This window comes from Ipomoea nil, unplaced genomic scaffold, assembly GCF_001879475.1.
Source record: "Ipomoea nil cultivar Tokyo-kokei standard unplaced genomic scaffold, Asagao_1.1 scaffold3321, whole genome shotgun sequence".
Taxonomy (NCBI): Eukaryota; Viridiplantae; Streptophyta; class Magnoliopsida; order Solanales; family Convolvulaceae; genus Ipomoea; species Ipomoea nil.
Window position 1 is genome coordinate 5,736,736 of NW_017619749.1, and position 27,169 is coordinate 5,763,904.

At 34.1% G+C, this 27,169-nt stretch overlaps 3 protein-coding genes across 3 annotated transcripts; 1 reads left to right on the forward strand and 2 right to left on the reverse strand.

The window, feature by feature from the left end:
* Positions 1 to 7,807: 7,807 nt before the first annotated feature.
* Positions 7,808 to 9,292, forward strand: LOC109169737 (1-aminocyclopropane-1-carboxylate oxidase 5). The gene is made up of 3 exons (XM_019318626.1): positions 7,808 to 8,025; positions 8,138 to 8,370; positions 8,446 to 9,292. Exons 1-3 carry the CDS (start codon positions 7,924 to 7,926, stop codon positions 9,047 to 9,049), a joined length of 939 nt encoding a protein of 312 aa, XP_019174171.1. The 5' UTR covers positions 7,808 to 7,923; the 3' UTR covers positions 9,050 to 9,292.
* A 1,751-nt stretch (positions 9,293 to 11,043) lies between these two features.
* On the reverse strand, positions 11,044 to 17,628 carry LOC109170536 (NAD kinase 2, chloroplastic). Its single transcript, XM_019319705.1, has 8 exons — positions 17,323 to 17,628; positions 14,960 to 16,891; positions 12,816 to 12,937; positions 12,532 to 12,673; positions 12,219 to 12,443; positions 11,714 to 11,788; positions 11,525 to 11,626; positions 11,044 to 11,432 (listed from the first exon to the last, which is right to left on the reverse strand). The coding sequence occupies exons 1-8, from the start codon at positions 17,572 to 17,574 to the stop codon at positions 11,229 to 11,231; spliced, it is 3,054 nt and encodes a 1,017-aa protein (XP_019175250.1). The 5' UTR covers positions 17,575 to 17,628; the 3' UTR covers positions 11,044 to 11,228.
* A 2,298-nt stretch (positions 17,629 to 19,926) lies between these two features.
* Positions 19,927 to 24,605, reverse strand: LOC109169744 (serine/threonine-protein kinase CDG1-like). Its single transcript, XM_019318637.1, has 10 exons — positions 23,972 to 24,605; positions 23,521 to 23,660; positions 23,110 to 23,204; positions 22,527 to 22,882; positions 21,924 to 22,376; positions 21,572 to 21,732; positions 21,247 to 21,320; positions 20,989 to 21,136; positions 20,698 to 20,847; positions 19,927 to 20,433 (listed from the first exon to the last, which is right to left on the reverse strand). The coding sequence occupies exons 1-10, from the start codon at positions 24,228 to 24,230 to the stop codon at positions 20,341 to 20,343; spliced, it is 1,929 nt and encodes a 642-aa protein (XP_019174182.1). The 5' UTR covers positions 24,231 to 24,605; the 3' UTR covers positions 19,927 to 20,340.
* Between the last annotated feature and the right edge of the window lie 2,564 nt (positions 24,606 to 27,169).

Genomic DNA, 27,169 nt, shown 5'->3' on the forward strand with positions numbered 1-27,169 from the left:
ACCTTTCATAGATTGGATTTTGAACTCTGGTCATTACTTTTACTATTAGATTAGATGGGGATTCGCCACAGCTTTATTGTTCTGTGATCTCGAAGCCACCATTATCAGCTTTAATTAATTAACATAATTAAGTATCCGAAGCAATTAATTGCTTATAATGGCCTGTTTGGTAAATGATTGTTAACTATTAACTGATTAGGTTAATTAGATGGTATAACTAGTTGATAACATTAGCTGATTGTAGAAAAGTGTTTGGTAAATTAGTTGTTTAAAAACTTGATACAAATATTTATAATAAAATATAAAACATAATTAATTATATAAAACGATTGGAATAAATTTCTAGATTAATTTGAATATGATGATACACAATTGAAATTTTTAGACTATATAAGTAAATAATTCATAAAAAATTAAAACATTTTCATAATTAATTACAAAACATATTCTATATCAATTAATTAATCAATTTAAATAATTATTATCACACATAACACATTATAAATTTCACAATTAATATTCAAAAGTAAAAAAAAAAAAAAAATATTACAAAATGTTGTAAGACATCATAAATCTCACAAATAATATAAAAAATGCAATGTATATATATGATTGAGATCAAATGAGAATTATCCTTCATGTGAGAATTGTGAACTACCTATTGCGTATCTTGTGATGTTTGTTTCTAAAAAAAATGCGATGATATTTTCGTAATATGATTATGCATACCTAATTGTGGAGTTCACACGAGAGTCGTAGTTCTCATTTGATCCTGTGTGTGTGTGTGTGTACACACACAGAGATTCAAATGAGGACATGGCTTCCCGTGCGGTCGGTGAAAATTGTACCATTAGGTATGGATAAATGTCCACGCAGTATTTGAAAATGCACTAGAATGAAATGCACAACTACACGAAAAAAATGCACCACACTTAGTGGTGCGTGACCGCATAGCCGCACTGGAAATACTATATATATATATATATATATATATATATATACACACACTACTGGAAATTATGGAATTTCCGACCACCTGAAAGTGATTTTAAATCAAGTTGAAAGCAAAAAGTGGTCGGAAATAGCAACAAAGGTTTTTTCGGATATCAAAAGTGATTGGAACAAGGCTTTCGACTTGATTTAAGATCACTTTCAGGTGGTCGGAAATTCCATATATATATATATATATATATATATATATATATATATATATATATATATATATATATATATACATATACACACTACTGGAAATTATGGAATTTCCAACCACCTGAAAGTGATTTTAAATCAAGTTGAAAGCAAAAAGTGGTCGGAAATAGCAACAAAGGTTTTTCCGGATACCAAAAGTGATCGGAACAAGGCTTTCGACTTGATTTAATATCACTTTCAGGTGGTCGGAAATTCCACACACACACACACACACATATATATATATATATATATATATATATATATATATATATATATATATATATATATATATATATATATATAGTGAAAGACTGAAAGGTTCCCGTGCGGATGTGCGGTGGATTAATGTGCGTGAGATTTATACTCAATGTGCGTGAGTGTTGTGCTTAATGTGCCTGAGATTTGTACTTAATGTGCGTGAATGTGTAAAATGCAGCAGAAAATATTGATGTCAGTTTCTTCCCCATCCCCAGTAGCCATTTGCCCCACCCTGTTGATGATGATGCGAAGGCGAGCTATGGTGGTTAAGAATTATGGGAATAGTACAACAGAAATCCACACTTAGCTGCTGTGCAAATTTTACTGTGCGTGCGTCATTTATATAAACATTCAACTGCATTGAAGGTAGCTGATAATCCAGAATCCATGACCAAATTGAAGGAAGAAGTAATAAGAAGCTTGGGCGTTAATGTGCGTGAGTTTCTGTTCTGCTTCATTCTGAGCTCATAATTCTGAAATACTCACGCACATTAAGCACAAATCTCACGCACATTAAACACAATACTCAGGCACATTAAGTACAAAACTCACGCATATTAACATGACGCACATTAAGTACAAATCTCAGGCACATTGAGTATAAACCTCACGCACATTAATCCACCGCACATCCGCACGGGAAGCAACAAATGCACGATCCCTTCCCTATATATATATATATATATATATATATATATATATATATATATATATAAAGCAAGTGTATTTACATGCATGCACTGTAGATCGACCAGTTAATGATAGTGAGCCCCCATTGCATATGGGTGTGCCTTGATGACAGGAACAGCCTTAGTCAGCAACATGTGCCTTGCAATTCAACCTAGCTAATAACCTCCCACCTCTCATATTTAATTTGTTTTTTTCCGGCCTGCATGCTTCCAATGTAAGCTAACCGCCCTATCCATTTTACGTAGTAACCGGCCATCTCATCTACGCTCCGGTGTCGGTTATATATGTCGTTGGATGAACATTATATTGAACAATATAATGCATGCAATGCTCGGCTGCTCGCTGTTGCGTCATATCATCACATTCCCTATTTTGAAAGACACCCTCAAACATCAACATTATATTATATATAGTCTTCAATTCGATCAACATTTCATGCAAGAGACTCAATCGGCATGTTTGATGCATGAATTATCTCCAACAATATAATTCACTCTCTTTAGTCTAGCTACCTAAATTTTTACATTATACAACTTTTTGTAACTAACCTAACTAACTAATTGCCCAACACAAATGAGGTTAAAGGGACAATTATATTGTTCTTTGAATTGAGACCAATTTCTTCAGTATTACTGTTAATTTGTAAATTTTCTTAAAAATTCTTTATTGATAATCGGTTTAATTTAGTCTTAAATTGCGATAATTTCACCCATATAAGTTTTTGTTGTACCAAGAAAAAAATATAAATATAAAAACAATACTGCCAAAGCCATACCAGACATATATTTGCATGCCAAGCCGCCTAGCTAGTAGCAGTTATACAATAATTGATCTATTATTTATTTAGTGATCAAATATATGATATGATGAAAAATAAGAATATAGTCCATGATAAATTAAATTAAATTAAATATACTTCTTATAAGTTTAGTTGTGAATTGTGATCGAATCATATCCAATGATAGAGAGCTTTTTATTTTTTTAAAGAATATATGTATGAATTATGATATGCAATATTATGCATAATTTACTGATCCTGGGGGGAAATAATATTTGGCAATAATGGACGTCTATTTGATACAAGTGGATTTTTGTTGGTATGATGAAAATGACAACGATTTGTTTTAGATTATGTTGTCCTTTACAACATATATAATAAATAAATAAATATAAAGATATTATCTTGTTGAAGCATAGATGGCCGGGGTGTAATTGATATTTCTACCAAATGTTTCTGCTCCACATATATATGCTGTTTGCACCATACAATATTAACAATTAATAATGCTACTTTATACTTCCACATTAATCTTCTTGATTTGACCGATCAATTATGGACAACCTAAATTAGTTTACCTCATTATGGTCATTTACTAACTAAGATTATAAGACATGGTTATCTAATGTACATTCTCGGATAGTAACTGTGAGGTTTCCTCGTCACCCAAAAAATAATGCTACTTTATTACTCCATTGGTTAATAATGATTCTCATATACCTAGCAGGTCACGAACTTAATTCTTGTCAACACTCTCTTGATTACTTGAGCTGGTAGTATAAGATCTTCTTAGTATGATTTACCCATAAAATTATTTTATGGACCCGGGTCTACCTTGCAAGGTGGGCCATAGTCCATGGTATAACAACTCTGCAATCGTTATGCTGTGCAACCGTGTGCACCATGCATGGTGCACACGGTTGCAAAACGACATTGTTTCATTAAAAAAAAAAATACCGTTCAAATTGTAGTTAACGGCGTTAGACGCTTTCCTTTCTTATTCAAACAGTAGGATGTATCCATAAATTCATAACTATATATCCACAAATTCATACCTATATATCCACAAATTCATAACTATATATCCAGATCGAATTACATGACTATATATTCATAATTTGACAATAGTACATTCAGAAATAATAACTACACATTCATAATTTCATATCCATATATTCATAATTTCACAACTAGACATTTATAATTATATAACTCCATATTCAGAATTCTTAAAATGCTTGTTCACAAAGAACTATATCCATAATTTCAAAATTATATGTCCATAACTTCATAACTATATATCCACAACTTCATAACTATATATCCATAACTTCGTAACTATATATTCAGAATTGCATAACTATATATTCATAATTACACGTCGATTGGAGTTTTAGTAAAAAAAAAAAAAATGATTGGTGGAGTTAAACGGTGCCACTAATGGCGCCGTTACTCCATCATATTAAACAGTGTCGTTTTGCAACCGTGTACACCATGCATGGTGCACACGGTTGCACAGCATAATTTGCAATCATGATTTACCTTTCTTGTATGATTTGTGGGCTAGCTATAACATAGGACCATCGTGGGGTGATAAGTGATTGCCGGTTTCGCTTGTCACTAAAAAAAAAAAAAAAAAAAAACTACTTTATCGGTCTAACTTTCTTAACATGTAGCCTTTTTTTCGTAAAACTTATTTTAGATTTTATAACTTATTTTAAGTTACAAATAAACTATAAGATATATCCACATTAAATTTCAATTAATTTGAAATTAAGGTTTTTTTTTTTACTTTTTTTTTTTTAACCAATAGACCTTATTTGGGGAGTGCTTCAATTTTATATTTTATTTTTTATTTTTTGCTCCATTAAAACTTAGTAGCGATCGTAATTATCCCAATCACGATCACGTACGAACATGACAAGCCACAACGCCAACTAACTCGGCCGGCCAGACGGTATATACCTTTGCCGTTTAAGTGTTAATTAACCAACCAAACACCACATAATAACTGCTTATACAATTATAATTAAATTATACAACAACTTTTCCTTCACGGGATAGAAAAAATATATATAATGATTATTGCTGCCAACAACTAGATTTATTATTTTAAATTCAAATAATTAGTTGGGTACATTCACTGTAGAAAAACTATACGGCAAACTATACACGTTTAAATCTCGAGAAAGAGAAGCTATAAAATTAATTAAGTAATACAGTATTTAGAAAGAATATTATTTGGAATCAGGAAATAATAAATCGGTTTTTATGTATGTGTATCTTCTTTTTCTTTCCTTAAATGCTCATTTCATTAGGTGCAAGATGCATGCATGGAGTTCATAGTTTTCTTGGTCAAATGCCGTTGACCTCCTTATCTAGCTTGCTCACATGCAAAACTACAAGTTTTATGGTAACATACATGCATGCTCATCTAAGTTTTGACTAAGCTATCTAGCTAGTTAAATTACGTCAAATCTACATATCATTTTATTATGAAATTATTAATAATGAATAATATAACGTGTTCAATAATGTGTGTATGTGAGATTTTTATTAACACAAGAAGTTTTTTCACTTTTGGTTCATTGGTTATACAAAGTTGGATGGTTCTCAACTTTTATTTGTTGTACTTTTAATCTCAAGTGTTCAAACTATAACTTTTGGTCGGATAGTAAGCACTTGATGTTATTGAAGAAGAGAACAACTACAAAGATGAGGAAGAAGAAAAAAAAAATTACCCAGTCGATCAGACTCTTAATATCATATTGAAGGTAATAAGAGACTACATATACTGCAGAGAATACACAAACGTACATGACAGCGAATACATAACAAATATATAAACTAGAGAAATCTTAAGACTTATTCTTATCACTTGATTTGATAATTAGTATCAAACCATGTCACAAGTTCGCTACGTATGGCACTAACTTCACTGCTAACTAGTTATATATTTTGACATAATTAATGAAAAGCGCTACAAAAATAAGAGTGTAATTGAAGATGAGAAAAAACCCTAATTAACCTAATTTATTGGGGAACAAATGGGGAGGGCACATACATGTTACTGGGAGGACACCTGGTTGAAAGGCACAAGAACAAGTACAATGAAGGAGGGGCTAGGAGTCGAAATCAATGTTGTTGATCACACGGTCAAGATTACCTGTCTCCATTAATATTGAACCCTAATGTAGAGACAATCAGAATATAATGAGGCATGGAAGGTCCAAGATTAGCCAAGTGTACATCTCCAAATGGGAGCTGCCATGCCAGATCATATTTCCTGTTAAACAAATTAAATTAAATGCATATATAACTAACTCAAAAACCAATAATAATAAAATAAGTAGATCGATGGAGTTCAAGATGGTTAGTTGACGAAGTAATTAATAGTTAAAAAATGGATGGGGATAGGATTGTTTAATGAGTGGTCATCTTCCTTAGCCCACAAACTGTGCCTGCAAATTAGTGGCGTTACGTTTTTTCTTTAATTTACTCTAATAATGCTATGGTGGGTGATTCACAATCATGTCATGCATTCACAAAGTCAACACCACTTCTTTAATTTTTCCAGTAGTCAACTTCCAAATGCTGTTCGTCGGCCAATGATTTTCACACTATTTTTGGAAATATAAGTTATACCCAATCAAAAAAAAAAAAAAAAAAAAAAGTCTTTTTCTCTTTTGAAGATTATAGGTATAGTATATTCGTAAGAAATAAAACTCCTCTTACGTGTTTTAATGGAGAGGCCGGCAAGTGATGATTTGCTTTGATACCCATTGTCAATATTGAATTACATATTGCTATGACAAAACTTATAATTAATAATGAATGTGCAATTTTATTTCTTTATATTTGTGTAACAGTTAATGTCACGTTTCAATTCGATAGTAGAATGTTAGGTTCGACTCTTCAAGTCTCTGTCCAAAGTAAGGTTTGTAGTATAAGTACAAAGTAAAGAACTAGATTTTGTTTAAGAATCTAGGTTTTATGCTCGAGTTGTGTGAATATAAGAAATAAAACTAGATAGATCTTTTCCTCCACTTCACTCTTCCTTTGTATGAAGATGAATTGAATGATGACCTATAAGAAACGACACAATCATGATAAATATGACACTATTTTGGAATTGCACACACTTGAAGTGTATAATTTTAAGATCTAGCTAGTTTGTGTCTATTAAAAAAATGTATATCAATACGATATTATAATCATATCACGAATTAAATACAATAAGATAGGTGGAGTGAGGATGTAAAGTTGTCCATTATTAGTGAGCATGATCTATCCAAGTGGGTATAATGGAATTTTTCGCTGGTAAACATTAAAAAAAAAAAAAAGATTGCTTTTTGAGTTATAATTCCTTATTTGAAACTTGTGTTACAGTTTTTACTTTTACATTTTATGATGTGAATTGAAAGTATTAGTTTCCAAGCGCAGGAGAATGCTTATGTCGTGGGTTAGCAGCAGCGCAACATCGATCTACCAACGGCATTGACCTTTTACAATTTCCAGATTAACATATTAATATTTAATGAGTTTTTGTCACCGTCCACTATCCCATACTTTAACTGCAAAATTGCTTCAGTTTATTTGACTTCGACAATTCAGTTGGTACTTAAGTGATAGATTATGAGTAAGCTAAGAACACAAGATCAAAATCTAACCGTCGCAATGACCCAATATGGTAGACTTATTGTAAACACCAAGTTAGTCCTGACACTTCAAGATTTACCCTTCCACTATTCTATCAGTCAAAGTGAGGGATTTCGCATTTTCTCGAAAAATTTGCTTTAGTTTTGAGGGAGATGGGAACTGGGGGGAAGTTGACATCCAGGATTGAAGGGAATGGTTGCCTATAAATACCACCCAAAACTTTTCTTCAGTCCAACATCAGTACCAGCCCAAAAACAGAAAGCATTTTATTTCAAAAAAAAAAAGAAAAAAAAAAAAACCATCAGTTTGTGTGTTTATTGTTGGTGAAATTAAAGCAAGCTGCAATGGCTATTCCAGTGATTGATTTCTCAAAGCTGAATGGTGAGGAAAGAGCCAAAACTCTGGCTCAGATTGCCATTTGCTGTGAGGAATGGGGTTTCTTTCAGGTAATTAATTAATACTTTTATGAGTCTTTCATTCCATTCCATTCATTTTGTTGATCGAGTGTAAGTACTCAAGTGCATTATATTAATTATATTTCCATGGGCATCACTGCAGCTGGTGAATCATGGGATTCCCGAGGAGCTCCTGGGCAGGGTGAAGAAGGTGAGCTCCGAGTGCTTTGAGCTCGAGAGAGAGGAGGCTTTCAAGAGCTCAAAACCAGTGGAGTTGTTGAAGGAGCTGGAGAAGAAGGGTGATGATGACAGTGAGAAGTTGGAGAGTGTAGATTGGGAGGATGTCTTTCTTCTCACAGATCATCAAGAATGGCCATCTAACAACCAACAATTCAAGTAAGCAATCAAACCAAAAGATTACTAGTACTGGTGTTTGGTGATATGAGTGTTGATTGGAATCTGACATTACAGGGAAACAATGAAGGAATATCGAAGCGAGCTGAAGAAGCTGGCAGAGAGAGTAATGGAAGTAATGGATGAAAACCTGGGCTTACCACAAGGATACATTAAAAAGGCCTTCAATGGAGGAGAGGAGGATGGTGCTTTCTTTGGCACCAAAGTGAGCCATTATCCCCCCTGCCCTCACCCAGAAAGGGTGAACGGCCTCCGAGCCCACACTGATGCTGGGGGTGTGATCCTACTCTTCCAAGATGACCAAGTGGATGGCCTGCAAATCCTTAAAGATGGGAAATGGGTGGATGTGCAGCCTGTTCCCAATGCCATTGTCATCAACACAGGGGACCAGATTGAGGTGCTAAGCAATGGGAGGTACAAGAGTGTTTGGCACAGGGTTATGGCTAAACCGGATGGGAATAGGAGCTCCATTGCTTCCTTCTATAACCCTTCTCTTAAAGCCACAATCTCCCCTGCGCCACAACTTGTGGAGAAAGACGAGAAGAATAATGAAGCCGAACAAGGCTATCCCACTTTCGTGTTCGGGGATTACATGTCGGTTTACACGCTTCAGAAGTTCCTTCCTAAAGAACCAAGGTTCCAAGCTGTTAGAGCTATGTGATCGATCCAGGAGAAACAACACCACTGCATCTTTTTTTTCTTTTTTCTTTTTTGTACTTGCTGTAATGGATTTCTTCATGGGGTGTGAATTGGGGTTACTTATAAATTAAAGATGTTCCAAGAGAGCAAACTTGCTGTTCTTGGCTTGTAGTACTTCAACTATACATACAGAAGTGCATGGGGTTGTGTTTGTTCTTATCTTTTTCTTCCCAGATTTTAGTTAAAGAAATGTATGTGTTCTTCTAATGCTTTATATCTATCACCTTCTTCTTTCTCTAACATTTCTGCAATTTCCTCTTCCAGAGGCCTGACTTTTACACAAAATTTTCCCCCAATACACAATCTTCAGTGCATTCAATTCTTGAATCAGCCAAACAAATAGAAACCCAAAGATGTAATACTTTCTATTTTTGAGTGACGATGGAAACTTGTAAGCTGTAACCACTACATAAGAGTGTATATTAGGTAAGAAATAAATCAGCCTATATTACTCATAGCTGACCAGCTCAAGAAAACCAATAAACTCTTGTAATCTTGCGGTTACCAAATCAATAGTCTGACCAATTTGGCTGTATTGTCCCCTTTTTGTAATATTTTCTTGTTTCCTCTAGCTTTTAATATGCATGAATTATTTAGCATGCGACATGTGATATCCTGAGAGAAGTGAGGGTGGACAGGACATTCTTTTTGTCCTTGAAATGCATTAAAATAGTGAGGGATGAAGACTAAGGAACTATTCATCAAGAATTTTAAATGGGCATTATTTAGGTTGGATTTGACAAAGAAAAATAATACTTTCTCTGCTTAGCAAACAGATGAGTCAGAGACTGGAAGTCGTTCTCTTTGATGTTGATTCATTGAACCATAATTATTTTATTAGTGTGAAGTCAGACTTTATAAAACCCAAAATATAATATAAAAAAGTTGAAGTCAAGGAAATGGAAAATCAACCTCTTTTATAATACTCCGTACTATTTAGTATAAAATAAACGAATTTTATAAAAAATTTCTTGCATATTATACGTGAGTTAGATCGGTATGTGAAAATAATTTAAATAAATAACTAAACTTATTAAATTTATGTAATTGATAATTGAATCATTAAGTTTAAACATGTGCAATTATAAGCAAAAAGTGTGAGTTTTTTCTACCAATAAACCAAAATGAAAAATTCAAACATTTATGCTAATAATTATATAAAAACCTTTAAAACTTTGTAATTTAATTTAAACATTTATATCATGTGTAAATTATATCCGATTGTAGTATCTAATCTTACAAATAATTCAATTATCCTAATTTACATATTAATTGGCAACTATAGGGTGTTTGAACATGGTTTTATATATGAAGAATGTTGACTGGCGGCTTGTGGTCCACTAGTATCGGGTTGCTCCCCTAAGTGGGACGTGAAAGGTTCAAACCTCAATTGAGACAAGTAGTGTGTATATGTAGGATATCTCCCTTCCTTATAATAAAATATATATATATATATATATATATATATATATATATATATATGGAGAATGTTTTCTTCAAAAGTTTAACAAAAAATGTATATTTACCGGGTATTTTTAAAAAAATTAAAAACAAAAACAAAATTTATATTGACTTTGATCAACTATGGCTCATTTTTAATATATTGAAGATTCATTTTAAGGGTACCGAAAGTTTATTCCTAAAAATAAACATTTAGTACATTATAAATGAACCTTTAATATACCAAACTTTTATTAGTAGTTTACATTACCATGACAATGTAGACAAATTTAGTGATGTAAAAAAATATTTTTGGTATTATAATAAAAAAGTTATGGCCAAGAACTCTGGGAATAATTAATACAATGGCCCTTGAAAATAACTATTCCCCTTCTTAGGAATGCTATTTCGAATAATAAAACGTCAAGCCAAACAATGAAAATTATGAAATATGTCAGGAATATTATTCAATTCCCAACCTATCTTTGGAATCAAACATGTTGTTAAAAGTATATATGACCTATTTAAGTTGATAAATACTTCAATTTTGTATGATAATAACAACAATAATAAGTGTTGATGTTACAGAGAAGCGTAACAAGATTAATCAGTTATGTTTTTTTTTTAAACCTTTACAATGTTATGTAATTATTTTGACTGTACAGTAATAAATTTACAGAGAAAGGAGTGGTAGGGGAATTTCAGAGGGCTTTCTGGTCCAGCCTCTCGTTCCAATTTAAGCAACGAATTAAGCTGTGAAACCAATCACCTGTTTGGTCAGACTTGTTCACTGTTGGGAGTGGATGCTGGCTCATACATATCCGTACAGAATCGCCTCGAGAAAGTTGTTGCCTTCTCTTCCCATCGAATGAGACCCAAGCGTTACTGCGTGCATCCACCGGGATCTGTTCAAACCAGATGCAACTTGTTAAGATTAAGCGTTGAAAGTAGAGATTTTGGTTTCACAGGTATCGGAAGAATATGGTATGGCACTAACCTTTAGTTCCAGCTTTGCAGAATCTGGAAGTATAACCGGCCTGAACGAGAGAGAGTGTGGGCAAATTGGCGTGAAGAGCATGCATGGAACGTTGGGATGGACCTGCATTGGAGAAATGTCCTTGTCATGGCTAATGGTTGTATGTATATATAATGTAAACATATCAAGTCTTTCGATTTAATGGCTTACCATGGAACCCCCGGCAGCTGTGGAGTAAGCTGTACTTCCAGTCGGAGTGGCAATGATCACTCCATCACCTTGCACCTGTCAAATAACAGCAGATACCGTAAGAGATGAGAAGACAAAAAGCAATTCCTCCGATAGTTATAAAATAACGACATGAAGTATTCCTCGTGTATCTGTCAAAGGTCGATTTTGTCATCACATCAATAGTGAAGCAATTCAGACTAAAAACACACAGTGGAACAGAAGACTTTAGAATTCACTCTCTCATTTCTCTTCCATCAAGGGTGTTAAGAGTCCCATGTTGAAAAAATAAGGTAGAACATATGGGTTTATAAAGTAATGTGTTAGACTAGCTAATTGATTGGATTCAATCTATCTTAGATTATAATATGGTATCAGAGCCTGTGTGTAGTTTGGTCTATATTACATTATAGCCCAGTTAAGTGACCTTGGCCTAATATTATATTATAACAAAGGGGAAATGTAGAAGGTCACACATAGAACAGACCTTTGTTATGAGGCGATCATGTTCATAGCACTCTATTTTGGAGAGGTATGGGTTAGAGCCTCGATCAACCACGACTTCATTTAGGACATCAAACACCTTCCCAGGCATTGCTTTCCCATTTCTGAAAATCTCACAGCGAAGTCGCATTCTAAGAGTAATATAGACTCCATCCGAAGTATTATTCCCATGGATGATATGTCTCAGGTCCTTTTTATAATCATCAAACTGCATGGCATCACCAGTTAGACAAGTACAGTGAGGGATCTCATGCATAATTGGAAAATAGGGATCAGTATTCCTGTCAAAGGCGTACCCTGTGAGAAGTGAGAAATCCAAGTGATCCTAGACTAAACGAGACAACAGGTGGAACAGCACCTCGAAATATATTTGATGCATGAAGTATAACCCCGTCTCCTCCTAAGCAGGCAACAAGATCAACTCTCTCATGGAGACCACTACATTAGAGACATTAGTCATTAGTGATCAGCCAAGTTGACCGTACCTCATAGACTAATTTAGCATTTAAATGACATCAATAAATCTTTAGAATACAGGAGACGAAGACATGCTCTTACAGTTCAAGAATGATCAGCCCACCTGGTATCCTGACTATAGAAGGTCTGAACAAACCCAAATCCTGGGATTCTTGCAAAAATATCATGCACCTCGGGTTCAACAAGAACATTCATATTCTCTTGGTAATGCATGAAAGAAGCAACCTGCAGAAAAATCTAAATGAGATAAAGTTGAAAAGCTAAAAACTACAAGAATGCATAGGTAAGCAATCTAAGGACAAGAAAGCTGAGTAACTTAAACCTCAACCACTAACACCAAAATAGGAGAAGGAAAATGTAATCTCATCAAATATAATATTTCAAGCTTAAACCTGGGCCACTAACTGCAAAATAGAAGGAAACCTAACCTCATCAAACCATCACACAATGAACCAACTGACAAGGATTTCAAACTACAATTAATTGAAGAAAAGTCTACACCACCCATGACAATTAGAAGAACAATATCTTGACAGAGTTATAATTGTTTTAAATCTGGGTCCTAAGATCAGTATAAAGAAAGGAAAAATAAAAATAAAAAGCATGTGGACAAAAAAAAAATGCATCCTTGACCTGACAGAAAATGCATTAATAAATGTGGAAAGTTAATTCCAACTCCTTTCAGCTCAAATGATGGGAAGAGAGTGGAAAATCAATTCCAGTCACCCATGATGTCTTGTATTGTATATGCATCTATATGAAAACCACACAGATAGATGTCAAGTCTTGAGTCATAGGAAAGAACTAAACCCCTGGACCCATTCTATCTACCCCAAGGGTTAGTGCAATCTAGTTTTGACTAAGTTTTTAATACATACTCCCCCTCTGTCCCATTTTATCTGTCCTACTTACTATTCATTGGTCAAACCAACTCTTTCTTCTTTGTTTATTTCTTTAGTATTTTTTTACTTTATTCTTAAATTTATTTTTTTGTGTTTAATAGTACTTTTAGTGTAGTTTCTAAATGTATAACTTTTGTATACTAATATTTAACTTGATATTATGAAAAATTGGATTAAAAATAACTTCAGTCAAACCTCGTTAACAGAACCAGACACATAAAATGGGACGGAGGGAATAATTTTTAACAATTATGAAAATTTGAAATTTTAGAAGAGTATTTTTCCTATAGTTTCATAATGTCTAATTTTCATTTCAAAGATCAAAATTTTTAGTACAAATTTAGTTAAATTGACTTCCAGAACAGTGCACAACTGTACATATGAGAGACATGAATTGGGATGGATGGATAATACGAAAAAAGAAATTGCATATCATATGGTGAAAGTTGAACGTTTAGTCAATCAATATATAATATAAACTAAAAGTCAAAGTTAACAAATGCCAGCATACCAAACTTAGTACGGAGTATCTATTAAATATTCAAAAAAATGGCCACAAGTAAGAAATACAACTAAATGAAAAAAGAATTATTTCCTACATAAACAGAATTGTTGGAGTTACATTGCATCACAAACGAGAGAAGATTTAGAAAGAAAAGGTTTTTCTTTTTAACCTTAATTTAGATTTAAAGAGAACCAAAAAAGAAGGATGTCATAACTCATATGATATAAAATGTACAAACGGACAAAACTAACTCCCTTGGGCTACTTTTGTAGCTCAGAAGGGTATGATTTTGCATGTGTGGGGGTGTGCGCACATGTGAGAGAAAGAGGAGGGTGGGGTGTGGAGAATGAGCGGGAGAGATCAGAGAAAAGAAAGGGGATTCTCATCATTACTATTTTTTTTGGGGGGGGGGGGGTAATATTTGAGGGGAATAGGGAATGAACCAGAGAGACCTCTTATATGGAAACCCGAAAGACTACAAAGTCCTTGGTATTAACACTATAGTTATAACTTATAAGCAATGTTGCAGATGGTGCTAGGCGCTAGTCGGGCGCCGGGGGCACCTAGCACCTAGGCGGCTGCCTAAATTTGTTTGTTTGTTTTTTTTTTTTTTAATTTTTAAATCCGCTCAAAACGACGTTGTTTTGAGAGGAAAAAACCTATTTTTAAAAAATAAAAAATGAAAAATAAAGTTCTGGCCGACTCGGCTGACTCAACCGCCTAGCAACAGCTACACCCCTTTTCGCCTAGCGCCTAGGCAGATTTTTACAACACTGCTTATAAGTGATATTTAACTCAAATTATGTGAATTTTCAATTAGAATGAGAACTAGAAAGCTACCTCTTTAGCATGTTCCATGAGTTCCTGTCCCAGCTTCTTCAACAATAGTACAGTCTTAGGTGTAGATTTCCACATAAGCATCTGCTGCTGGGTGCTAGGGTGGGTGAAGGCCAAGGATGATTCAGTTACCTTTTCTCTGGTGCATGAAAATCCATCTGTACGCACTAGGAACATTTCAGCTTTCTTTCTTGACTGCACTCTCACAACACCAGTTGCAGAAGCACACATATCTCCAATCTCCAACTCTTCATCACTTGAGGATGCAGGGGCTTCAACATTACTCCTCTGGTCTGTTATAATGGTTGAAGAGATAGCATTTCTCTCCAACTCACTTCTTGTATTAGCAAACTCACCATTTGGACTCATGGTATATGTATATCCGTTGCTGTATCCATTCAACACAGGAGCCATAGAACCATTAGGACCCACATATGTTCCAAGATCAGCAGGAAAAGCTGAAAGACTTCCAGATAAGCTCTTGCTGTTATATGAACCATTTGGGTTATCTGGTTCTATCAATTTGTATTCAGTTCTAGAAGCAGTGGTGTCGCTTGTCCAAGGTTTCCTTTTGTTGTCATATTTTGAGGCACACAAGATCTCTAATCGTTTCTGTTCATGTGTAAAATATATTTCTGGTGAAATCTTTCTATTTTTGAAATATGTGGACATCTCTTTTCGGGAGAAAACATTAGGAGGAGGCAGCTGTGACTCAAGTGGGTTTATTTTGGTGTATGAAACAACTACACTTTCAGTCCCTGAAAATGCAGTATCCGACTTGAATGCAGCAGTCTTCTCCACTTCATTCTTGTTCAGTGACTGATTTTCTCTGTCTTGAGAACTTTGATTAACAAGTTCTCTGGTAGAACTAACTACATCACTTGATTTTTTTGGGTGGGATTCATCTTGATCATCTCCTGATCGTCCATTATCATTAAAAGCAGTACCTTCATCTGAGTTTGAGAACAAGGGAACTTCTATTTCTCTATTATCATTGGATGGAGCTCCCTGATTTTGCACAACCTGTGAGGTGTAGCGAGCCATGAATTGCCTCCATCTAGAGACCATTGCAGATGTTCTCCGAATCCCTTCCTTACTGTGGAGATATATGGGTCTTATCCTTGAATCAGAGACCAGAGTTGCAAACATCTCAACCTGCTCCATTGACGGTGATGTACCAACTTCAACCGGAAGTTTAATCAGCCTGATCTTGCCAGAGCAAATAGCTTCATCTAGCATGTTTTCATAGAAGTTGTCTTTTACAACCTCAGCTCTAAGATCTACAATCGTTTTGAACCCGTTATCCAACAACCATTTTAAACCTTCTTCAGTTACCTGGCTACCTGTCCAAAAAGCAGCCTCAGATCTTGCTGACTCTGTCTCTTCATTTGTAGTTGACAAATAAATAGCAGACCAGTTTGCAAACAATGACTGACAGGGAAAATCGTCTCTACGAGGAAACCCAGCATCATAACATACGTTCTTCAGTCTTTGCAGTTTTCTCCACACATTTGTACTCCGAGCATCATCAGGTGTCAAGAAGTTTTCAAGAGCAACATGTAAACTCTCACAATAACTTTTCATCTCCCCCCTAAAAACTGCCAGCGGAGGAACCTTATCCTCCATCATATCAACATCAACATCACGGAATGAGTTCATAATCCGCGACCTTCCAGATAGCACCTCCTCCCTCCCTTTATTCAAAAGACAGACCATGCAACCTAGAACAGAAACTATTTTATCTTCCAACAATGGTTTATCTTCTGATGGAACATCATATGAGACACTGCATTCCCCAGTCACGGGATTACATAGTGTGTCCATTAATGTATTCCGCAGCTGTTCAGCTGCCCTGAAAATTCGGCAATAAGCCTCTACTTCTGCAATGTCCCCGGGCAGTGGACCAATCCATCGCAACTGTGATGTACCGCGTGACTGGTAAATATTTACAGTCAAGCAAGGCAATCAGCCAACATTATGGACTTCAAACGCATACATACACTCTATTGAACCAGCAATTAACAAAAACTGAAAATTTTCATTAATTTACTACTAAGTAAAAGAATTAGCTCAACAATCATAGTAATAAATATCCTATTAAAATTTAAAATCCAAAGTATATTGAATTGAATCATGTATTATACAGAATCAAAACACAAATCTATTATCTATCTGTGATGCATATGCATCAATTTTAAAAAGTAAAAAGTTTGGGAACACCTTCTCCATACATTTAGGCATACGAATTGCAAACATAACAGAATAATACAAAAATTCATCGTTTTCTTACAAAGGAAACCAAAATCAGTTGTTGAAAAATGTCAGAAAATGCAAAAGTGAAGGGTGAGTAACCAAATTAACCTAACCTGAGAATCCAAGCCGATGTTGACGGAGAAAGCGTTGGAAAGCTGAGCGGTGAGAAGGAGCTTGGGGCGATGGCGCCTTGGCCATCTTTGCTTCCTCTGCAGAGCAGACCCGTAGCAGAATCCGAATCCGGACCCGGACCCAGGAAACCTAGTGGGAAAGTAGTTAGGATGATTGTGGGTCGCTCCGGCAGTAGTGATAGCCCGACTCATTTCCAAGTGGCGGCAAGGGCAGTACCCAACACACGTTGCCATGCCACCATGTGAAACAAACTCTGTTTTGGAAGTTCTGAAATATCAAGATTTTAAGGTTCGTTTACACTTTACACTTGTTATAAATAGCATCTTATGTTCAAATATAATTTAATTGCGATCAAATCAATCTATTTCCAAATAATCAATAAAATTATGCGCAATAATCATGTTTACTATTTACTACTATATTTTTTTTAAATGTTGTATTTAATATTAATAATAAAATAAGAATTATTTACAGAAATATTATCACACATTTTTATATATATCGTTTTTTTTTTTTTTTGTATCGTAGACTTTTCATAATACTTTATTTGAAATTGTTGTGATTTTTTTTTTTTTTGACAATTTGATTAATATGGTTATGGATATTAAGGATAAGTAAGTTGTCTATTGACATTCTTAGTTTGAGTCGATCAATTATGGACAATGTAGATTAGTTTTACTTTTATCTGCTTGTAGTCCTTTGTCGAATAGGGTTACAAGGCATGGTTTATCAATGTATACTCTTGGGTAGTGATTGCGAGAACTTCCCTCCTCACTCAAAAAAAATAATTATAATTCTAGTTAGTAATTATTGTTTACAAAAAAAAATAATAAAAAAAATCTCTTGAAGAAGACAACATGCCATATGAATGTACTTAAATACAATTATTGTATATATGGAGTAAATAATGTTTTATTTATAATGTATTTTTACTATAAAAATTCGCGGTCATTATCTGAAATTATGCATCGGGTTAACTCACTATTGTATAATATCAGTAAATGATACATAAAAGATAAATGACACTAAGAAAATCCTATGCGGCGAACTAAACTGATATACGTATTTAATACTTTTTTATTTATAATTTTTTACTGAATATTATCAGAGTAATTAATATATTTTATCATCATTTCTTAATATATGTTACATTCATCATTTGGATAAGGAAAAAAGGAGAGATAGAGAAAATAGCTTGCTTTGATTTATTAATATTAGTTAAATAAAATAATTGTGTAAGGATAATATGGAGGGGGGAACTGTGAGAATTGAATTATGAATTGGGGAATATTGAGTGGTGGTGAATGGATTTGGGACCATGAATTCTGGCCTATTATGGATATATTTTTTGCACTTGTTCCATTTTGATTTTGACACTTTTGTGTTCCAAAAGTGTCTTGATTTGAATTTTCAAATGTTGATTATAATTTAGTTAATTTGGCCAATCCTTATCTTCTATTATGTTACCAGCCATGTTATATTCTTCTCGTGATTTTTTTAGATGAAGAGAAAAACTCACAACTACTACTTAAATGTATGTACATGATAATTCTTGTTCATATATAATAGTCCACGAATCACACAAAAGATGTAAATCGCACTAGAAAAATTTTGTGCAACATATTCAACCAAGAGGGTATTGACAAAAATCAAATCAGTGATTTTATTTCTTAATATGAGGTAGAGTCGGTCAAATCACAAATAACCAATGAATATATAGAATTTTATTGTCATGTCAAAGATAAACATTTGAAGCTATAAAAAATAGTACTTTTCATTGTCTCAATCTCAAAATGTAGTCATATTATAAAATGATAAAATCATGAGTTCATGATGATGCTTCACTCATCAACCATGGGCACAAGTTTATACTTGGATAAGGACCACTTCATTTTTACATTAGAAAGAAATATATGTGTGCATATCCAAAAGTCATCCAACTAGATTCACATTGTTTAATACTTTAATCAATTTGCCTTGAACCATTTTAAGAGAGCGTGTCAAGAAAAATTATGCGAGAGTGTACCTGCAATTTATCATTTGTTATACCATAGACCATGATTCATATTGTATTGTGAAGCTTAATTTAAAAATTATATGTCCGCAGTTAATACATTTTGTACTTGCAGTTAGCAATTTCCTACAGGTACAAAATATTTTAACTGAAAACACATAAGATGTTAGTTACATGTTATGTATCTGCAATTAACATATTGTGTACTTGAAAATCAGACTTGTATGCGCTTCACCAATCACCAGTATCTGCAATTAACATATTGTGTACCTGCAGTTAACCGTTTATGTATATGTAGTTATCATGTTATATGTTTGTAATTATCATGTAATGTGAATTCAAATTTTTTACAGGTACAGAAATAATTAATTGTAGGTACAGAATATGTGAATTGTAGGTACAAAATGCAAGATAGACCATGGTCCATGATATAATTTGCCGCAATTTAGCTAAACTTTTTTAAGAGCAGAAATAAGAGAATTTAATACTTTCATTTAATTCATGTTTTTAGTTATTATGTTTTAATTGATGAAGCATGCATCACCATCTTGATGAAACATCAAATAACAAATTGAAATGAAAGAATAAAAGCATGCATATTATATGTGGTTCGCATGTAGCCGTGTGGGTAACATCGACTTCCCATCCAAAATATACATATAACGCCTCAATTTGCGGCATACATTCCACATTTAACTTTATGAAAAACAACCCAGCAAGGCAGCAAGTGAGTAATGAGTTAATTTTACTTTTAGTCAATTAACTATTCTGTCATTTCAATTTTTAGTAATTGACTTAAAAATTAACCAAACTTGATATATGGCCTTGAAAACAAGTCATTTTTAGTCCTAGTCAGGTACCAAATCTTGGTCCTTGGAGGGCTAACAATGACATGTTTGCAGAAGTCAAGCATCAAATATGATCAATTTTGAAGTGAAAAAACAAAAATTGAAAAAGAGCAATAGTTCGAGGACTAAAATTAAAATTAACTATTTCTAACATGAGGTGCAAAATGAGGTATAAACTGCTCTGCAATATAGTGGGTATCCTCCAACTCTCCACGAAGAAGGCGTATGACCTGCATATATTTGTGATTACATTATAGCTAATTCAACACAACATGGTGATAAACAGCAGCATATCTAGGAGGCATGATACTTCAAGAACAAAAAAACTTTAACTTGTAGATATAACTAAGCTAACAGATACGCGAAGAATATAATAACCATTGATTAATGAAGTCTTCTCAAGGCATCATTACTGGTGATTGGTGAAGCGCATACAAGTCTGATTTTCAAGTAATTTTCAGAAATGAGTGGAAAAAAAGATGATAATGCATTACCTCTGCCATTGATGGGCGCATCTCGGGGTTAGTTTGCACACAAAGGAATGCTGTCCTAGCCATGTGGTATATTTCAAATGGGTCATATGAATCTTCAATACGGGGATCAATGAGCTCATGTAACGCGAGCCGCTCAATCAATGGTATTGCCTTAAATGCAATGAATGGGATCATTATTATCTTAAGTTCATTTTAAAACAAGAAAAAGAAAATAGTTTGATCTAAATGTTTAAGCTAGTAGAAGGGGAGAGATTCATTAATTTCGCTGACTGAAAGAGACAGAGAACATACCCACTGTTTCAGGGATTGTTGGCTGTCATCTCTTGTTGAATCTACAACTTTGCGTCCTGATATCAATTGAATAAGAACAATGCCAAATGAATAGACATCTGTTCTTACTGATACAATACCATTCTCAGCATATTCAGGGGCAAGGTATCTGGAAGGGGAAAAAAAGTGCACTGTTGGTTGATTACATCAACAAAAAAACGATATCATTAAACGTGTGACTTTCAGTGCATCCAAAAAGTATTCAAGTTGGCGACTCACCCCAGTGAGCCAAGTATCCTGGTTTGTACATTCTCTTCATTTGTCTTCCACTTTGCAAGTCCGAAGTCACCTAGCTATGTAAACCAAAAAAATCAAAATCAAAATGTTTTTAGCCTCCAAACCATGTTGAATTTCTGAAAGGGAGTTACAATTTAATGAAATTTAAAGAAAGTAATTCAGTAAACTTGTTGTATTGACAAAGTTGGACTAGGCTACCAAAAGGAGAGTGCAAATCAAGTAGTCTCCTTTCTTTATCAAACTCTATGCCTCATGGAAAGTCATTTTGACTAAAGGACTTGAGTAATTACGGAGTATGTAAATTTACCATGGGGACAAAGTCATGAGTGAGAAGTATATTGCCAGGCCTCATATCACGGTGAATTATGGGACTCCCACGGCATTCTTCATGCAGAAAACACAAACCTTTAGCAGTTCCGATGGCAATGGAGTATCTTTGATGCCACTCAAGAATGTTCTCTGGGTTATCTGTCAAGACACAACTCAAATTAAAAAAGAAAAAAGAACATAAAGAATGTCAGAGATGCAATTCCCGTACCCCTCCAAAAGTTTCTATGTAAGGTGAGACATATAGTAGATTTTTCAATTTTTCTTCAAAAGGCATTAATAATAACTAACATTATGAGTCAGGGACCTTTGACAATCCTTAATTTACTTACCAAATAGATGCCATTCAAGAGATTTGTTGCAGATGTACTCATAGACTAAGATATTCACATTTTCCTTGCAACAGTAGCCTAGCAGCATCACAATATTTTTGTGGCGAGCAAAGCTTAATACATAAACTTCGGAATGAAATTCTGAAAATCCTTGGGTACTTGCTTCCTTTCGCACCTTTGCAGCAATTAACTGCCCATCCTTGAGTTGACCTTTATATACATGACCATATCCGCCTTCTCCAAGCAAGTTGTCCGTTGAAAAATCACCTGTTGCCAACTGTATTTCTGAAAAACTGAATCTCATTGAATCATTGATATACAGCTCTGTTGTCATCCCACAAGCAGTGCAAAGAATGGGTGCATTGAATGATCTGTGCTGACTAGGCTCTTTTCGTTGTTTTGAAACAGCAAGTGAATGGCTTGGATGCTTGTTTTCCTCTTTGGCATACCTACCTGTTAAAAAGCAATTACTTTCAGAGAAGTGAGAATGAAGTCAGGTATACTAAGATAAATTGTTCCAGCATGCTCAATCACATTTTAAAAAAAATGCAAGTTCCTAAGCCAGAAATTGCATATTAGAATAAATTAAATATTCTAACTAACCTGATCTCACTTGCTTAACGCTGGAGCCAAGATCATCTTGCAATGAAAAACTATTCTCCTGTGAATTATGTGGCAATGACGATTGCAAGTTCTTATTGGGCAAGTCAGAGTTTTCAGTTGAACTGATAGATGCAGAGTCGCTGTTATGAGAAACGGCAGACTGCTTGGAGCTCTCAGTATATGAAATAGGTGTCAGAGGGACAGACTTGGATACTGAATGAATATCCTTATATTCTGTGTTTTCAATATTTGTTATCCTAACATTTCTCCGAACCTCAACTAACAAGTTATCTGCCTGAAGTGCAACCTTGCAAGGTACATGAGTAAGGTAAAACTGCAAATCCCGTCCAAAGTTCCTGTTAAGAATTGGCACTTCTGTTGGTAAATTATCAATGATAGAAAAACAAATTATACAACCTTTGAATTATCAGTAAATCTGAAAAGGAATACAAACTACAAAGAATCATATAGATGCATATTCATATGCAACTTCGAACTCATCTTTATGTTTCTTTACTTCAAATTAAATAAAATGCAAATATACTAGATCAAGTGTACAAACAGATTGATCATATGAATATACCTATCAAGCACAACCCAAGTGGCATCAAGAATTTTGACCTCATGTACAATAACCTTCTTTAGAGCCCCAGCAACAATCTTCACTTCAATGTCAACCTAAGCACAAAAGACAAACTATAGATACAAAGGAAAAGAATATTGAAATGAGAAAACTAAAAACAACGGCTTAGTAATTTAGAGGTTTCAAGAGAAATCAAGCTATCTGCTGAGGGAATAGAACTCATGTGGTCCTCTAAGTGTTTTAATTTGCAGCAGTCAAGAACTATCTGTTCTTCTTGTTATTTTATTATGAAAACAGCTCATTAATTTTACCATTCTACATAGCAGGCCATTCTAAACTTTTTTTCCTAAATAGTAGTGATCTATTTATCCTTTATGTAACAATCATGAGGACTAAGGGTGTGTGGATTACCCCCAAACCTTCACATTCTTGTGCACTTTGCATGAGCATGTTCGCATATAGGTCCGCCTTCTTTGCAACCTCTTCTTCCATGGCACGAAGGGGCGCTCCAAACATTGACTCTGAGTTCACCACTTGTAGATGATAACCCACTGCAAAAACATTCTTATGCATGTTTATGCCAGGGATGCTGAAGAACCAGAAAATGCATGAAAGATCAAAATTAATTGAAAATTAAACCTGTTTACAAAAAGATTTCCTATTGCATAGAAACAGAATAGGCATGAAACACCAAGATAAAGTTATCCCCCAAAACATATAGTAAATTCATGATTACAAATTTATCTGACTTTGCACACAAAACTGGTAGAATTGAAATCCATTACTAATAATTTAATCTCCACAAAACAAATTGAAATCAAAGGGAAACCTAGATAGAGGAAGAAATTGGCAAGATACTCACTAGGGTGGAGCACTTTATGCAGCACACCAAGCACAACAATGGTGTCACCTGGATGAAGAATGTCACCCCTCATCCTAATATCCCTGATAGTTTCATAGAATTCACGCTCACTGCGATCTTTAGTTGCATCATAAGCGATCACAACTGTCCCGGGGATAAGTCTGTTCCTAACCCTATCCACAGGTTGCAGCACCAATGGAGTAACTTTATACCCCTCTCTATTCACGCAATTGCCGCGCTTATCCTTATCCATGGCCATGGGTAATGTAATTAGCTTCTGGAACACACACCGCTCTGTGATATATGGAGTTATGCTAGAGTAAGTGAAGAAGAGCACAAAACAGATATAAAGAGATCAACAAACGAAGAGTTAAGCAGAAGCAGCATTTTGTGTTTGCTCAGAGATAGTTTCCACAAGAGCGGGTGGAATATTTGGAGTATATTAGGTGGATATACCGATGGATATTCTATTCTAATGTGGAACGACGCGAGGGACGAGTGTGCCGGCCATGGATAACGGGATATGTGAGTGAGTGCCTCTGAAACTCCGCCATTAAAATATCTTAAGGAACTGAAGACAATAGAAAGATCTGTCATCTCTCTGTGTGTGTACCAATGCTCATGCAACATCACTGAGCTTGGTTCATTTCACGTATCAACAAAAAGTTCAATTCCGGAAAGGCACCAAATGGGTTTAATATGAATTTTGTATATCACCGGTTTAATTATTGTTAAACTCTGTTCTGTGTGATTGTTAGTTTACCTAATTGCAGTGGCTGCTATAATAATTTTTTTTTTTTTAAAAGTTATAAATAACGACTATTAATTTTCAAAAAAAAAAAAAAACGACTATTAAATTACACCTTGAACTTGTAATAGGATCATTTAACTCAAAAGAAATACAATTTGATCACTGATCAACTCAAAATAATGCAATTAAATTAAAAGCGACATGTTTTCGATTCTCCTTCATCTCTGATCGGAGACAAAGAGATGATCTTCGTCTCCAACTTGGAGGCAAATAAACCTCATTGTTTTTGTATGAAAACAAAGGCAGAGAGATGGTCGTGTTTTTTTTTGTTCTTTTTTTTTTTAACTTTTGATTTAATTGCATGATTTTAGATCATTTATTAAAGAGCAAATACAAATTTTGGTCCCACGAGTATTAGTAAAATGACAATTTTGGTTCACATGTTTAATTACTACCAATTTTCATCCATGACTATTGTTTTAGTACCAATTTTCATCCACGACTATTGTTTTAGTGTCAAAATTCATCACACCGGTCACCCTTCGTTTAAGACATGCCGAAATATGAAATTATTAAGGGTATTTTCGTCTTTTTTAAATTACGATCTCAATTTGAGCATGAATAGATGGATTTAAACCCTAATATCTATCCTGATTCGCAGTTCTCCTCCTCAAATTTAAGGTAGGAAGAGGAGGAGAACTGCGAATTGGGACCATCTTAAGGCTTAAATCGCTTTATTTACGCTCAAAGAATCTTAAGTTGAAAAGGACGAAAATGCCCTTAAAATTTGTAGATTTCGGCATGTCTTAAATTGAGGGATGACCGGCGTGATGAATTTTGGTACTAAAATAATAGTCGTAGATGAAAAGTGGTACTAAAACAATAGTCGTGGATGAAATTGGTAGGAATTAAAGATGTGGATTAAAATCGTCATTTTGCTAATACTCGTGAAACCAAAATTAATATTTACTAATTTATTAAATTGAATAGTCTAATTACAATTTTACATGTAATTCAATAACCTATTTCACCTTATTCATTGTTCTCCTAACTTTATTTAAAATACAATTGTGAGTTTGTGACTCATCATAACTTTTCATATTTTTGAAATTCTCCATAATATCTTGTCCTTTTTGTCGTCATTGTGGGGTCAATCCCGTTTGTAAAAGAAAAAAAATTATTACATGACATGATAACAAGTCCAATACTTAATTACATAACCACAAATTATATTCATAAGTCCAAAATGCAAAATTTTAGCAACACAAATTCAATACAATGTCCATAATTACATTGTCAAAATCAAAATTATAAAAATCTAACAAGTAATAACAAAAGTCCGGAAGCTAGAAATGTTTTGGATATATAAGACAAAAGATGCACATTTTCATCACTCCATGGAGTAGACAAACATTCATGTGATGATTAAATGGTCAAAAATAGGCATAAGGCTTGCACTACTCATACACAGGGTAATGGTATGAATAAAATTAAAGCTAAGAATTAAGAAATAACTTACAATTGAATGACCCGGTCCACATGTTAAAACTCCCACTGTCTTGTGAAGATAAACACTTCAATCAAACAAGGAAAAATGAGAATATAATGAAAATACACAACACAGGCGAATGCACATATATGATTTGTACACAAATGAAAATGAGTGGTGAGAAGAATTTGTAGTCACAAAGCTTGTTAGAAACATGAAGCTTTTTGTTTATTTTCTCACAAGATGGTCTCAACGTTACGAAGTTTTCACCTCTAGGGTGGTATACAAAAAGAGTAGCTGCATCACAACTAAGTTGTTAATAAATAAATAAAAATTCTTAAATAACTAATTATTAGTTTCTAAAAAACTATTTAGTAATTTATTAATATCTAAATTTGTAATTTGTAATATAATAAAATAAGACTTCTTAAATAATTATGGCACAAACATGCACCATGTTAGCCTTTCCATCTGTTGCCACAGTTCGGGTTGCAGCAAACAAAAAAACAGAGCCATTCCTTCTTCTCCCCTAGTAGTTGACTACACATATATCCAAGAAATATGAACACACATCATAGATAGGCCAAACACCTTGTGCTAAGATGGCACTTCTGTGGCTCTTTTTGAGGGAAGGTCACATGATCAAACTCTTGTGGTGAGAAATTGACTTTGTACTGTAATACTCGCGATAATTTACTACATAAATAGTTGATCACATAAGAGGTGCAAAAACACCTTGTGATCGCAGCCTTTCTTTAAAAAAAAAAAAAAAGATAAAATTAATAATTCAAGAAACCAACCATGCATACTAACAAAGTCAAGTGAACACTCGCAAGCTTATAGAAAGAAAAAGATGAATTAATAATTCATCAAGAAACTAACCATTCATCTCAAACTTCATATGAGGGGTAGTACTCATTTTTGCAAGTCTAGAAAAAGAAAGAAACTGCCGTTACAG